At 39.1% G+C, this 13,322-nt stretch overlaps 1 protein-coding gene across 1 annotated transcript in view; it reads right to left on the bottom strand.

Annotated features, from left to right (window-relative positions):
* Nucleotides 1–13,322, bottom strand: part of PIDD1 (p53-induced death domain protein 1) — a 1,004,177-nt gene that overhangs the window by 688,416 nt on the left and 302,439 nt on the right. The window contains exon 7 of the mRNA XM_044059769.1: nt 7,754–7,936. Within this exon, the coding sequence (XP_043915704.1) occupies nt 7,754–7,936 (183 nt within the window). The remainder of the gene's footprint in view (nt 1–7,753; nt 7,937–13,322) is intronic.

The following is a 13,322-nucleotide window of genomic DNA, read 5'->3' as shown; positions in this document are numbered from 1 at the left end:
CAGTTTGCTCCCACAGTATCTCTGACAGAGCAGTCTACAAGGAATCTTTAAAGTCTGCCAATCACACCTCTAATACTTACAGTCTGAGAAAAAATTCTATGGAGTGTACTTGGGTGTATAAAAATGGTCTAAATCTTCTAAACTTCATTGCATATTTGGGAGATACAGATATATCTCCTCATTATCTGCTTGTGAATTGCTTATCCAATCTCTCTTCCCAATCCTTTCTAAGCTCCTCTAATTCTTATAGTTGTCATGCAATATTTTATATGTTCTACTAATTATTATTTTTTAATGTCAGTTTCTGTTCTAGATTCTGTTAAAAATTCTACCAGTACTGGTCTTTCATTTAGGACCCCCCCCCCCATTTCTTTCTCTTTGGTTATACTTTGATATGAATCCTTAAGGAAGGCAATCTCTAATCTGCAGTCCAAATAAATTCTTGGCATCTTCCCATTCTAGTTATTTGCTCCCAACACCTTGGATCCTTTGCCAGTTTTCTTCAATAAATTCCAAACCCCTCTCTTGCCTATTGTCTGTATCCCTAATTGCAGTCATATGTATCCCTAATTGCAGTCATTCCTATCAGCAGAATCTCCTTTCTCTATTCCCATGCTGGCTTAGTTCTTAAAATACTTTCTGCTACTTTATGAATTTATTTACATTTATTTATTTACATTTGTTACCGGGTAAATGTCCGACTCGGCTGAAAGCCCATTTTCAGCGGAGACCTGGGGAGAAAAGCTCCATAAGTGAAAACATAACAGATAAACTAATCACGAGACACATTACTCGCTTAAACAGTGTGCCACTCAACCACACACCCTAAGGCAAAACAGCATGCCCAACACACTAGTCATAGGTGACTCCATAGTGAGGCACACTGATGTCCCACTCACTAGGTTGAATAAGGAGAGAGTAACAGTCAGCTGCCTGTCAAGTGCCAGGATCCACCACATAATGCACGCACTCAGGTCCCTCAACAACAGATACAAATATGACTCTGTCACTGCACATGTGAGTAAGAATGACCCGAGAAGCACCTCCCTGGACACATGAAGAGAGACATGGAGGAGCTCTCGGTTTATGTAGCCCAGGCGGGTATGTCCCTAACCCTGAGCAGCATCCTACCATCATCCAGAATGATACCACAGTATAAGCAGAAAATGACTGATTTCAACAACTGGCTAAGTTTCTGGTGTCATTCTAAGGGGATCCAGTATCTGTATGCCTGGGATGACATGATTAACAGACCTCGATGCTTTGCCAGAGAAGGCCTGCATCTGTCACCTCTGGGCTTCCGGATACTGGCCAAGGCTCTTCCCACCCCTATAGTGCCTTTTTTAGGTGGTGTTCCAAAGACCAAATTACCACTGTAACAGCTACAAACAAATACAATCTGAGGATTGTGCTGCTCAACGCTAGAAGTCTAAATCTCAAAATGCACTCGCTCGAAGCACTCCTTAAAATGGAGAACATCGACATTTGTGCTTTAATAGAGACCTGGTTCAAAGCAGCAGAAAGCACATCTGTACTACCAGGCTATAACTCATTCCACACCTTTCAGTCCCAAAACTTGGACTGAAGCTCCAAAGGCGGTGGTGTTTCCATATTCATAAAGGATGCGCACACTTTCAGACTGGTAGCCCAACATAACACATCAGAGATACTTCAGGTGCAGCTAACATTGGGTAAGACAGCGATTCAGGTTGTAGCCTGATATAGGTCCCTAACCATGTCTCAAGACTCACACTCCACGTTCCTAAGCACCCTGGAGAATATTAGGGTCCAACCTAACACTCCCATACTGGGCAGCTTCAACTACCCCTCCATTAACTACGAAAACTACTTATGTACCAATATACTTGCCCAACGTTTCCTGGAATTCATTAATTCCAATGCCCAGGACCAGTTCATTCTTACCCCCACTAGAGGTGGCAACGTCCTTGGCCTGGTCATTACTAACATGGGTGACCATTGCTCTACACCAATAGTCAACTCCTCCCTGGTTAGATCCGACCACAAACTAATCACCTTGGAAATCCACATCCCTCCCACCCTCCATACAGCCTACCCTGATCTGGCCAAGGCCTTTGTTACCATTCCCCACTCAGGAATCATAGAAAAACTCACTAAGCTAGGCATCAGCCCGTATATCAATATAGGTGGGTTGCAAACTGGCTCACAGATAGAACCCACAGTGTGAAAGTAGCTGACTCCAAGTCACACTACCGACGTAAATAAGAAGCAGGAAGTTATACAAGGTAAATACAACAACAAGAAAAAAAATACAAGGTTACAAAAAGCAAGCTAATTGAAAAAGAAACTAACCTATAACTGTGCACTGAAATATACAAGTATGGCAGATGGAATATAGCAAGTGTAATCCTAGCCAGAGCAAATGCTGGGAAAAGAAACCCTGCACCTGGAGTAAATTAGAGATTGGCAATGAGACATAATAGCAATAGAATATAGTTATCAATAATATAATATTCTGTATGATTATCATTCTCCTTAAGGGTCTGCATACAAAATCCAGTCTCTCCTTCTTTATTGAGCTTCTCACCTGTATCATCATCCTCTTCCACTTTGAATTATAGTTTTCTGTTTGTGCTTTGTATAAGAGCCTTACCTGTGTTTCTCTAAAATACCCCTTCAAATTGGGTAATCCTAGTCCACCTTGTTCTATTGGAAGAATCAGTTTATCCCACTTGACTCTTGCCGTCTTCCCCTCCCAGATAAAATCCTTCAGCTCTTTTTTAATTGCTATCCACAACTTCTCCTCTGGATGATAAAATATGCCTGACCTGTGTATAAAACTAAAGGGACTAAAAACATTTTAACTGTTTTTATCTTACTATCCTTATCCACATAACAAAGCTTCTAGTTTCTCAGTTTTTGTATTATCTTCTTAGTCTCCTCCCACATATTCTTAGCTGCCACAATGGAGTCATTTTTAATCCATACTCCTAAATCCTTCATTTTATCATGTCTCCATAAATATGGATATTGCTGGACCAATTTGCGTGTGGGTACATAATTTACTGCTATTGCCTTTGCTTTAGCTTCATTAATTTTGTAACCCAAGCAGATATGAAACTTACTTTAAATGTCCCACAACACTCTAATGCCCCTTTCTGGTATTGTCAGATACAAATAAAAGCATCTGCAAACAGAGCTAGTTTTCTTGACTACCATACCAATTATATCATTGAATTTCTGAGTTCCTTTCTTTGCCAGCGGTTCTAAATATAATGCAAACAAAGGGGAAAGATGGCACTCATGCCTGGTTCCTCTACTCATGCAGAAATTATCAGAGAGGATCCCACTCACTTTAATTTTCATCTCAAATCTCTCATATATACTCCTACTCAACCTTATAATTTTATCAGTGAAAGCAACTACTTCCACTGCCCTGCTCATGAAGTCCCAGCTTACTCTGTCAAATGCTTTTGCTGCATCAAGACCATCCAACAACTGTGGTATTTTCTTACATTCTGCTTCATTCTGGATCATCAGTGTTCTATTAATGTTATCAAATGTTTGCCTCCTCTCCAGAAAACCACACTGATCCATATCTATCAATTATGGCATGACTTGCCATTCTTTTAGCCATAGACGTACTTTATAATCATAGTTTAAAATTGAAATAGGCCTCTGTGAAGCTGGATCTGATTGATCTTTACCCTCTTTAGGTATTACAGCTACCACTGCTTTCTTTCACGATGTTGGTTTAAATATTGTTAAACAAAACCTTCCAGATCTTTATCAATTTTTTCCCTCCTAGCTTCCAGACTTCCATAGGAATATCATCTATTTCTGGGGACTTTCCTGTAGATTGGTTATAAATCACCATTTTTATCTCATCTCCTCATATCCTAACTGTTAGTAATTGAGCTTCATCTACATCTAACCTTGGCATACTTAATTCTTCATAAAAATGTCCATCTGTACCTTTTCTTGATTTCCATATTTATCTGCTTTATACAGACTTTCATGACATTTCTGAAATATTTCTATAACTTCTACAGGGTCTCTTGTTATCTTCCTTGTTACAGGACCCCTAAGCTTGGTGACAGCCCTTTCTACTTTGTGTTGCCTGAGTCATTGTGATAATCTAGAGCATAAAAACTTTTATCAAAAAACAGCTGCTTGACAGCAATCTTTCTAAACACAAGCATATTATCAAGGTAATCCCTCATTTTCTGTTTAGCATTCTGCAGTTGCTCTTCTTCTTGTTCTATGTAATTCTCCCTATTTTGCAATAGTTTAACATCCGTCAGTCCCTCTAATTAATTCTTGTTACTTCTTAACCATATCTCCCTTTCATTTATTTCCACCCTAGCTTTAAACTCCACTTTAATTTTATCCCACTCCCTAGCTACATTTTCAGAAGAAATGACCATCTTTTCTAATAGCTCCTGAATAATTTCCAAAATACATTCCTTAAATTCCTCTCTTTTCAACAGATAGGTGGGAAAGCACCAGTGTCTCATTTTTATTTCATTACCTTGTGTTTTTATTTTAGTTATTATTGGTGCATGATCTGAAATAGTTATTGGATGCATTTCAAGAACTTCAATTAAGTGCACATGCTCCTGTGAAATATAATTTTTTTCTAGCCTAGCCTAGGTTTTGTATTTTGGAGAATATGTAAATTTATTCTAAACTCTTAGTATTGCATTCACATCTTCATGTTAAACCTGACTTGGTGGAGCAGTGGAAAAACACCTTGGCTGTGGCCTAGGTGACTGAGGTTCTATTAGCATCTCAAGCACTGGAGGAGCCAGGCAGGAAGAAAGAGATGAGTGAAGGGGTATGGTCAAGCTCATTTCTCCTTTTGGGTGGGGGGGGGGGGTTGTGCAGTTGGGAGCACACTACTTAATTTCCCCTGGCAGAGAATGGAGAATCCACTGTCAGAAGCTCCTAAGGGAGGGGCAGGGCTGTTTGGAGAGAACACCCCTTGCAGAAGTGAGGGGATGGGGCCTCTGCAGTCAGTCCATTTCATGTACCCTCTCCACTGCTTCACCACATGTGTGCAGGGAGAACAATATAAACAGAAAGCCTTGCACCACTCGATAGCTGTCTAAATGATGGTTGCTCCCAGTTGTCACTTCCCCAATGATAGGGAACAAATGGGACAACAGGGCAGAAGGGGGCTGATGAGCAACAGACAGTGGGCTCAAAAACACAAAAAATAAAATCAAGTCTTCATGTTCAATTTGTCTCGTAGAACACTGGAGATAAACAGAGGCTTCAAAAGGCCATCACACAGAAACCAGTCTTGGGAAGCCAGGTGAGAAGCGAAAAGCTTATGACTTAGTGTCTATGAGTGCCAGTGTGCCTGAATCTTGTGTTTCCAAGCAGGATATCCATGATCAATGATAACAGACTTCAGAGGGGTCTCTGTTTCCCTAGGTTGTAATTCAGGCATTTCTGAAGGAAAGAAAAAAAAAGTGAAGAGAAGCTGCTCTATTATGAATTTCATTACCTCAAGAGATTTTTCAGAAAAACGGCCTCGGGGTGAGGTAGAACTAAAAACATAGGAAGATTTAGTTGTCTGTTTCCAAGACAATGACATTTACCTGCTCTGATTCAGCCAAAGCTGAGAAATCAGAAGGGCAAGACCTTCATTAGCCAGCAGTTGCAATCAAGTCTTGTGACCTTCATAAAATAAAAAGGAAAACTAGCATTACTCACAAAGCTTACCAAAGCTGACCATGACATCAGCTGGGTGCACTGTTGAACAGCTCATGTCAAAGGCAGCACTTAGATAAAAAAAAGTTTGCACATAACTACACTGTGGCACTGAATCCTGGTGCTGGCCAGTGCCTTCCCTCACATTCTAAGCTGTATTCTGCCATGCATTTAAACTGTCAAAGTGCAGTGTGGAGAAATGAAAGGATGAAGGCTTGCGACTAGGCATGTGAGGGGATACTGAGACTTGCTCAAATCTCACTAGCAATCAAGTCACCTCTGAAGCAGAAGCAAAGGATGGACATTCATGGTCTGAGATGAGATTCATGACATTGGCAAAGAACTGGAGACGACAAGGATACAGTGAACTTCATAGCACAGACACAGACTTGAAATATGACACTCATCTTCTACATTTCCTGTTCCAGTCTGAGATTATTTGAGCCATCTGGTCCCTCTACTGGGTCACATCCATAACTTTCAAGTGTTAGACACTTGTAAAGTCCTCAAATATCTCTGAATGATGATGTCTAGCTGCAAGGCTGAAGAGTTGTCATTTTTGACAGTTGCTAATGTCCAGGCCAATAAAAAAAGGTACACTTTATGGTAGTTGTAACTCAACAGCATGTATACTTAATGATCTTTTCAGCTTCTTAGGCACTGAGCTCAAGAACTTTCCATGACTCTGTAAGAGGATTAGGAACAAAGTAACTAAAAGTATTATTCTGTCCTCTGCAAACATTTAAGGGACAAGACACATACCCTTCTCTAAATTCTTATGACACAAATAACTAGATACACTTTGTCAGACACATAAGCAATACATCTTGAATGTTGTAACCTTAACTACTTCATCAGCTAGACAAGGAATATTTAGAGAGAGAATTCTTGCCTGTTTTTCTTACTCCTGAAAGAATACCCAAACTGTTCTCTACTTCTTCACCTCAGTGACAAAGATGTAAATCTCCAGAATTAGGCACAAAGCTCTCTCTCTCTGTGTAACATGTCATGCATTGATAGACTTGTGGCCTTTCACTCAATCAAGATTGCAAATGATGTGTGAAGACTCTTTCCTCCTTGCTCCCTTATGCCAAGCACAGTCCCTAAAGCCAAATATCATGTTCTGGTGATCAGATTACTTGTGCCATTGAAGTGTATCACTTCTACTCAGAAATCTCAACATATTCTTTCTGGTCCTACTAGCTTGAAAACAGTAAGTTATACCTCTAAGGTCTTCTCTCAATTTGCAAATGGTTATCACAACCCTATACTACAGACAAGGCTCCTTATGGATAGGTAAACAATTTAATTATTTTGTGGAATCCTCTGACAACCCCTTCCCCATTGTGGCTGTCCTAGATCCATCTGTGTTCCAATACAATGCACAAAAGACAGTTACTCCATCCACAATGTCAGTACATCAGAGAGATGATTCAAGAAAACATCAATCCACAGTAGCAATAAAGATACACACCTAAATATTTTTTAAGCTGTTACACTGACTACATATTCTATTTATGATGTCTTATTTTTAAGAAAGAACATGCCACAATGATTCAAAGACCAGCTCTTCAACCCACTGCAGAGCATCCTCCTGCAAGTGAGGATTTTAGCCCCAAAAGTAGGTTACCAAGAAGCACTTATACACACAGACCTACAAGATGTTTCTATTTTTTCAGTTTCTTCATCTCTGTATAACCATGTTTATTTCTTTGCTGTGTTTGGAAATCACTCAAATAAAACATTTTAAAAAAGGAAAAGACTCAAGCTGAACTAGCAGAAAAAAGTAGTGATGATTCTGGAGGAGCACAGCCTCCATTGTCCCAGCAAAGCAACCAACATATCTTATAGTGTAGACAAATGATTAATACAAATGCATGTCCTACTATAGAGGACCCTTCAAAATAGGACAATTTAGCACTTTCTGTCAAGTTAACTGTCAGTCACAGTCCCTCTCACAATAACTGGTGTCCATATTTATACAACTTCACACATTTTTTTCTTCAAAAAAATGCTACTTTACTATATAAAGCTGGATTACAAAGTACCTACCGACCTGCATTTTCACACTGCGAGTTTCATCTGTAGCTCCAGGTGGGAAAGTCACTTTGATGTCAGGAATCACAGAGGAGAAGAGTAGTGTTCCCTCCTGAGGAACTGTACACTGGTCTTCCACGATACGAGAAACCACAAGAAACCAGGAGAAATGGAAAACCCTGCAGCACACCATGCACCTCCGCTAGATAAAAACAAATGTAGAAATTCTGTTTAAGTCTGGGACTCCCTTTCCAAAAGTGTGATCCTAGATTTCTAAACCTTTGTTATGCAAAGTCTAGGACAAGGAACTAGGATTAATACCCAGCAACTTTAAATGAACCTAAACCTCCATTTCAATCACAATCCTCAGTAAATAAACAAGAAGCTAGGAATAACAACAGACAACATTAATGGGACTCGGTCTTGCATTTCAATTATCATATTCTTCTGCAAAAAGAAACAACACAAATTTAAAGAATAAAGTCATCATGCACACATAGCCTACTTTGTATTATACACACAAATTCTACCCAAAATATATATACATATGCACTTCAGTTCAAATTGACAATACACCTCCTTATCCTAACTTCCTTTTTCTCTTGGGATCCCAAAAGGTTTCTTTCTATGGCTTATTATTTTCTCCAGCTCCATGTAAGACTTCTTAACTCATCAGCAGTATCTACATTTCCAGGAATAATGTTATATATTTTGGCTTTCCAAGATGGCTGCACACTGATCAACAGCATAATTTCAGCTCTCCCAGTGTGAAAACAGAAACTGAGAAAAAGGAGTGCCACTGAAAAAGTTTTTGGTAAAATTAAGTTACTGGCCAGTAAATATACTGCCTGGGTGCCAGCAAAGAAGAAATTTGGAAAACCTAAGAGAAAAATCAACTAGAAAAGTTGAAGAGAAAACACAGTCAGGAAAGGATTCTGCAGCTGTTCAGCAAAAAGCTTCACATTTGGTTCAAGAGATGGCTTCCAGTAATTTACAGGAAAAATAATAAATGAACCACTGAAGAAATATTCAAATAACAAAAGGCTGGAAAAAATAGAAAAAGCTTCAACTAGCCATTCAGACAAACAGATAAAACTGCAAAAATCAGAGGATGACAAGAAGAAAAGGCTGGCTGAATATGAGATTTCTCAAGAACTGTTTAAAAATAGAATTAGAAGACAGAGTGCGCATTGAAAAACTGAAATGTTCTGCTGTACCAGAGAAATTGGAAGGAACAGACTATTAATTTTATGAAAGAACAAATAAGCAAATAGACTAGTGTTCCACGGCAGAATCTGTTAAGTGAAAGGGCACAGATTGTATGCTCCAAACCTGGCCATGAGAAAGCAGCCAAGATCTATACTAGTAAAGATGCAATCATACCAGCAGAAAGAGTTGATCCTGACAAAGTTGTGGCAGAAGGGCAAAGTATTAAAAACTGGAGACAGCACAATGTTTGTAGAAAATGATTATTCACTGTACAGCAGGCAGAAGAAAAGAAAATTTATCCCAGCAATCAGGGAATATCAAGAAGCAGGTGTGAGATTCAAGCTATTTTATTTTATCCAGCTGTCTTCAAAGTGCTTTTTTTCCCTGGAGGACCAAAGTAATTTTTGGATGCAGAATAAGTTAAGGAGGAAATAAAATAAGTTTATCCAACAAAAAGTGAGTCAGAAAGCGGAAGGGGACTCTGCTTCTCATTCTTATAACAGTAAGGTTCATAGAGAAAATTTGCCAGTGAAACCTTTTCCCGTATTCCAAAGGAAAATGCGTCTGAGATAGAAAAAGCACAGGAGTTGACTAGAAGAATCAGCAGTACCTCAGACTTGAACCAGAGTCTGGTGTTGGGAGATGGAGATGAACAAGAAAACCAGCAACTCTGAAATGAATACATAAAATGATAAAGCATCTTATTAGATTTATAAAATAGAGTTTTGCAAGAAAAAGTGTCTGAAAAACACTAGACTTCTGTTAACTGTGTTAAACTTGTAGGTGGACAGTAAAGCATATACCCCACTTTATATCATTAACATTTAGGAGGACACAAAGGGGAAAACTAACAGTATGTAAAACAACTGTTGTTCTTAGCAGTATCTATATAAAACATTTCATGATATAAACAGCATGTTATATACAGTAAAACAGTTTTGTGTAGTGTGTAATCAGGGGTAGTTTAAGTGTTGGAGGAGTCATTTCAGTGACTCTAATGTGTGTTCAAGATATTAAAGTAAACATACTTTTTTAGTTGTAAGAAATAAAGGGTTTACAATATAAAAACAGAGAAAAAAGGCTGGACAAAAGCAAGTTTAATGTTCATATGCTGTGGTCTTGGCCTGCTGGGGTGGGAGTGGTATATAAAAGTGCACGGATTATATTATATTATATTTAAAATTAGGATTATTTTCTCTTTTTGTTTTTTACGGGTGAATGTCTAGATTACCTTTGGCTTACGCTGTAAACAGGTGTTTTTGTAAGCATGTAGTCTTTAAAAATAAGATAAAACTATGAAAGCCATGAAAATGCTAAGCTTCTTACAACTGCAAAGATATTAGCTTGTTTGTTTTCCATTGGCAAATGTTTAGTGGAGTCCAGATGTCTGCATCAGAGGGCAGCTGTGCATTTTTTTCTGCATTGAATTTACAAAGACTCATTGCTGCGTGCATTTCCATTAAGACGCGCTGTCCGCAGGTGTGATCAGTTAATATGAGAATTCTGAGTATTCTCAGCTGAGTTAAATTCAAAATATAAGGGTACAATGGCTAGCAGTTCAGTGAAAAAAATAAAAGTGAAATTATGGGAAGTGAATAAGAGGTAATAACTTCTCTTTTCAGTCTTAATATTTTAATGCAGTTAACAAAGGAGCGTTACAATTTAGTTTTATTTAAAGATAGCCAGTGCACTTTTTTTAGGGATAAACATTAATTTTTTCTGAAAGCATACAAGTTGTTTTTCATATCTGTGAGGGGAAGAGAGATAAGAAAAAAACAAAAAGCAATCAGTGTAAATGGGAGCATGCGTATATATACATTTACATATATACACATATATGTGTAAATGGGAGCATGCGTATATACACATTTGCATATATACACATATATATTTTATATATATATATATATATATATATATATATATATATATATATATATACACACACACACACACACACGTGTATAGCATGTGCGTTAGCATGCTAGATAATGCCTGTAGGTATAGCCATCAATTTGGGGCAATTGTTCCCTTCAGGAAGGTTAAACATGATAGTTCTGTGTGTTTGGTCCAAGTTAATAGGGGATGGGGGTATACTGTATTTATTTATTTATTTGTTTGTTTGTTTGTTTATTTATTTATTTTTTAGGGTTTTCATTAAAACAAAGTCTTGAAAAAAATGTGACATAGGTTCAAAAAGGTTCTGAGGACTTCTCTACACAAGGGGTAAGACCTGGTTCCTCCTTGTTTGTTGATGTACCAAACAAATGTCTGTTTGAATCGCAACTGTTCCAAAACAGACAGAATCCTGGAAGGCCTGCAACACTAAGAGCACTGCTCTCATTTCCAGGACACTGATATGAGCATTGGCCTCTTCGGAGGACCAAGTGCTTTGGACTGTTTTACCCAGGAAGTTCCCCCCTACCCACCCAATCTGGGATGCATCTGTGTTCACTATGGCCTTGGTTTGAGGGAGAATGAAAGGACAGCCTCTTAGAACCTGATTTGATCAAAAGCACAGCTAAAGGTATTTCTTGCATAACTTAGTGATTCTTATTTGGGGTGACATTTGATGACGAAGAATCACCTGCTGTTTCACTAGTATCCAGTAAAGAATTCTCATATGAAATCTTGCAAGGGAACTAAAATTATGGCAGCTGACATTGACCCCAAGGCTTGAAGAATCAACCGGGCTGAAATTTTGGTATTGTGAAATATTTTCCTAACCTGGAATCTGATAGTTTGCACTCTTACTAGAGGAAGAGAAGCTGTCACAGATACCACGCTGAACATCACCCCTATAAATTCCAATGTTTGAGTAGGTTGCAACTGAAATTTGTTGTACTTTACGGATTTCCCCAGAGAAGAATAGGTCTGCAGTATCTAATCTCTTGATATTATTAGGAGATGTCTGGTTGGAGTGGTAATGAGCCAGTTATCTAACTATGGAAACACTCAGAATCCCTGCAGTCTCAAGTGAGCTGCTACCACTACCATGCACTTGGTGACCCAAGTGGAGGCTGTGGTGAAGCCAATGGGCAGTGCTCTGAAATGATAATGACTAGCTCCCAGCCAGAAGTGTAAATACCTTCTGAATTGTCTGTTCATGTTTATGTGATAGACCTTCTGGACGTGTACTATCGAGCACATCCAAATATCCTTGCTCAAAAAGGGCAGAATGGACTGAACCATGACTATCCGAAACTGTGTGTGTCAAACTGACTTGTTCAAGTCACTGAGATCCAAAATCAGTCTCCAGTCCCCTGTTTTCTTTGGCACCAGAAAGATTCTTGGGTAAATCCTGGACTCTATCTGGCCTGGTGGGGACCTCTTGGATGAATCTCTTTTCTAGCAGCTTTTGTATTTCTCATGCTGCTGTTTTCTTCTGGGACATCAGGGAATTTATTCACAGATGGAGGTGGAAGGGAAAAGGAAATCATATAACCTCTTGAAATAGTCCTCTGCACCCAAGTATCCTTTGTTATATCTAGCCAGGCTCTCTGTTACAGGGAGAGTCGGGGTCTATATTATATTGTCAGCATCTGAAAATGTAGACTCTGAATTGTTCGACACCAAAATGTCAAACTACAAAAATAGCGACTGGCCAAATCACAGATTTCTTTCCAACGGAAAGAAATCAGTTGGCCGTTCTCTGACACCTGCCCTTTCCCTGAGTGTAGTGGAGTCTCGGAGTTAGAATATTTAGTTAGTGGGGGTGTGAAGCCCCTCACTCAAATATATTTGTGTGCAGTTGGTGTATGGCCAACCGATTTCTTTCCATTGGAAAGAAATTGGTGATTTGGCCATTCGCTGTTTTTGTAGTTCGACATTTTGGTGTTGAACAATTCAGAGTCAACATTTTCAGCTGTCAGCAATATAATATAGACCCGATAGTCGACCCCTGATTACCTCCAGAGGGAGACAATTGAGCCTCCTTTCAGGAGAGCTGATAGGGTCTATCAGAGAAAGAATCATTGGAACCTTGGTTCTATCAGCCTCCTCTGCCACATGGGTGACGTTGCCGATTTGAGCTCCCCCTCTGCCCCTGGGGGAACCATCTCCACGTGTATCCTGGAAAGGACCCTAAGACTTCCTAAACCACATTTTTTGTCCACCCCATTGATTCCTAGAAAAATATCTTTATGGGGTTGAAAAATGTACAGCCAGTGCTTTCCATCTTTTTCACACCTGAAGAGAGTGTGTCCTTCACTTTTGGACCAAACAATGAATTGCCGTCAAAGAGTACACTGATGCATAAGGACTTGAAAGGCTCCGCAAAATCACGTAAGTGCATCCAGGCATGCCTCCTAACAGAAATGCTTTAACCTGCTGCCCTTGAGGCACCTTCGACTGCATGCAAGATAAGCCTCATGGACGAA

This window comes from Protopterus annectens, chromosome 17.part0, assembly GCF_019279795.1.
Source record: "Protopterus annectens isolate FY-2018-M chromosome 17.part0, PAN1.0, whole genome shotgun sequence".
Lineage (NCBI taxonomy): Eukaryota > Metazoa > Chordata > Ceratodontiformes > Protopteridae > Protopterus > Protopterus annectens.
Note: the sequence above shows the minus strand (reverse complement) of the source record. Positions and strands in the feature narration are given on the sequence as shown.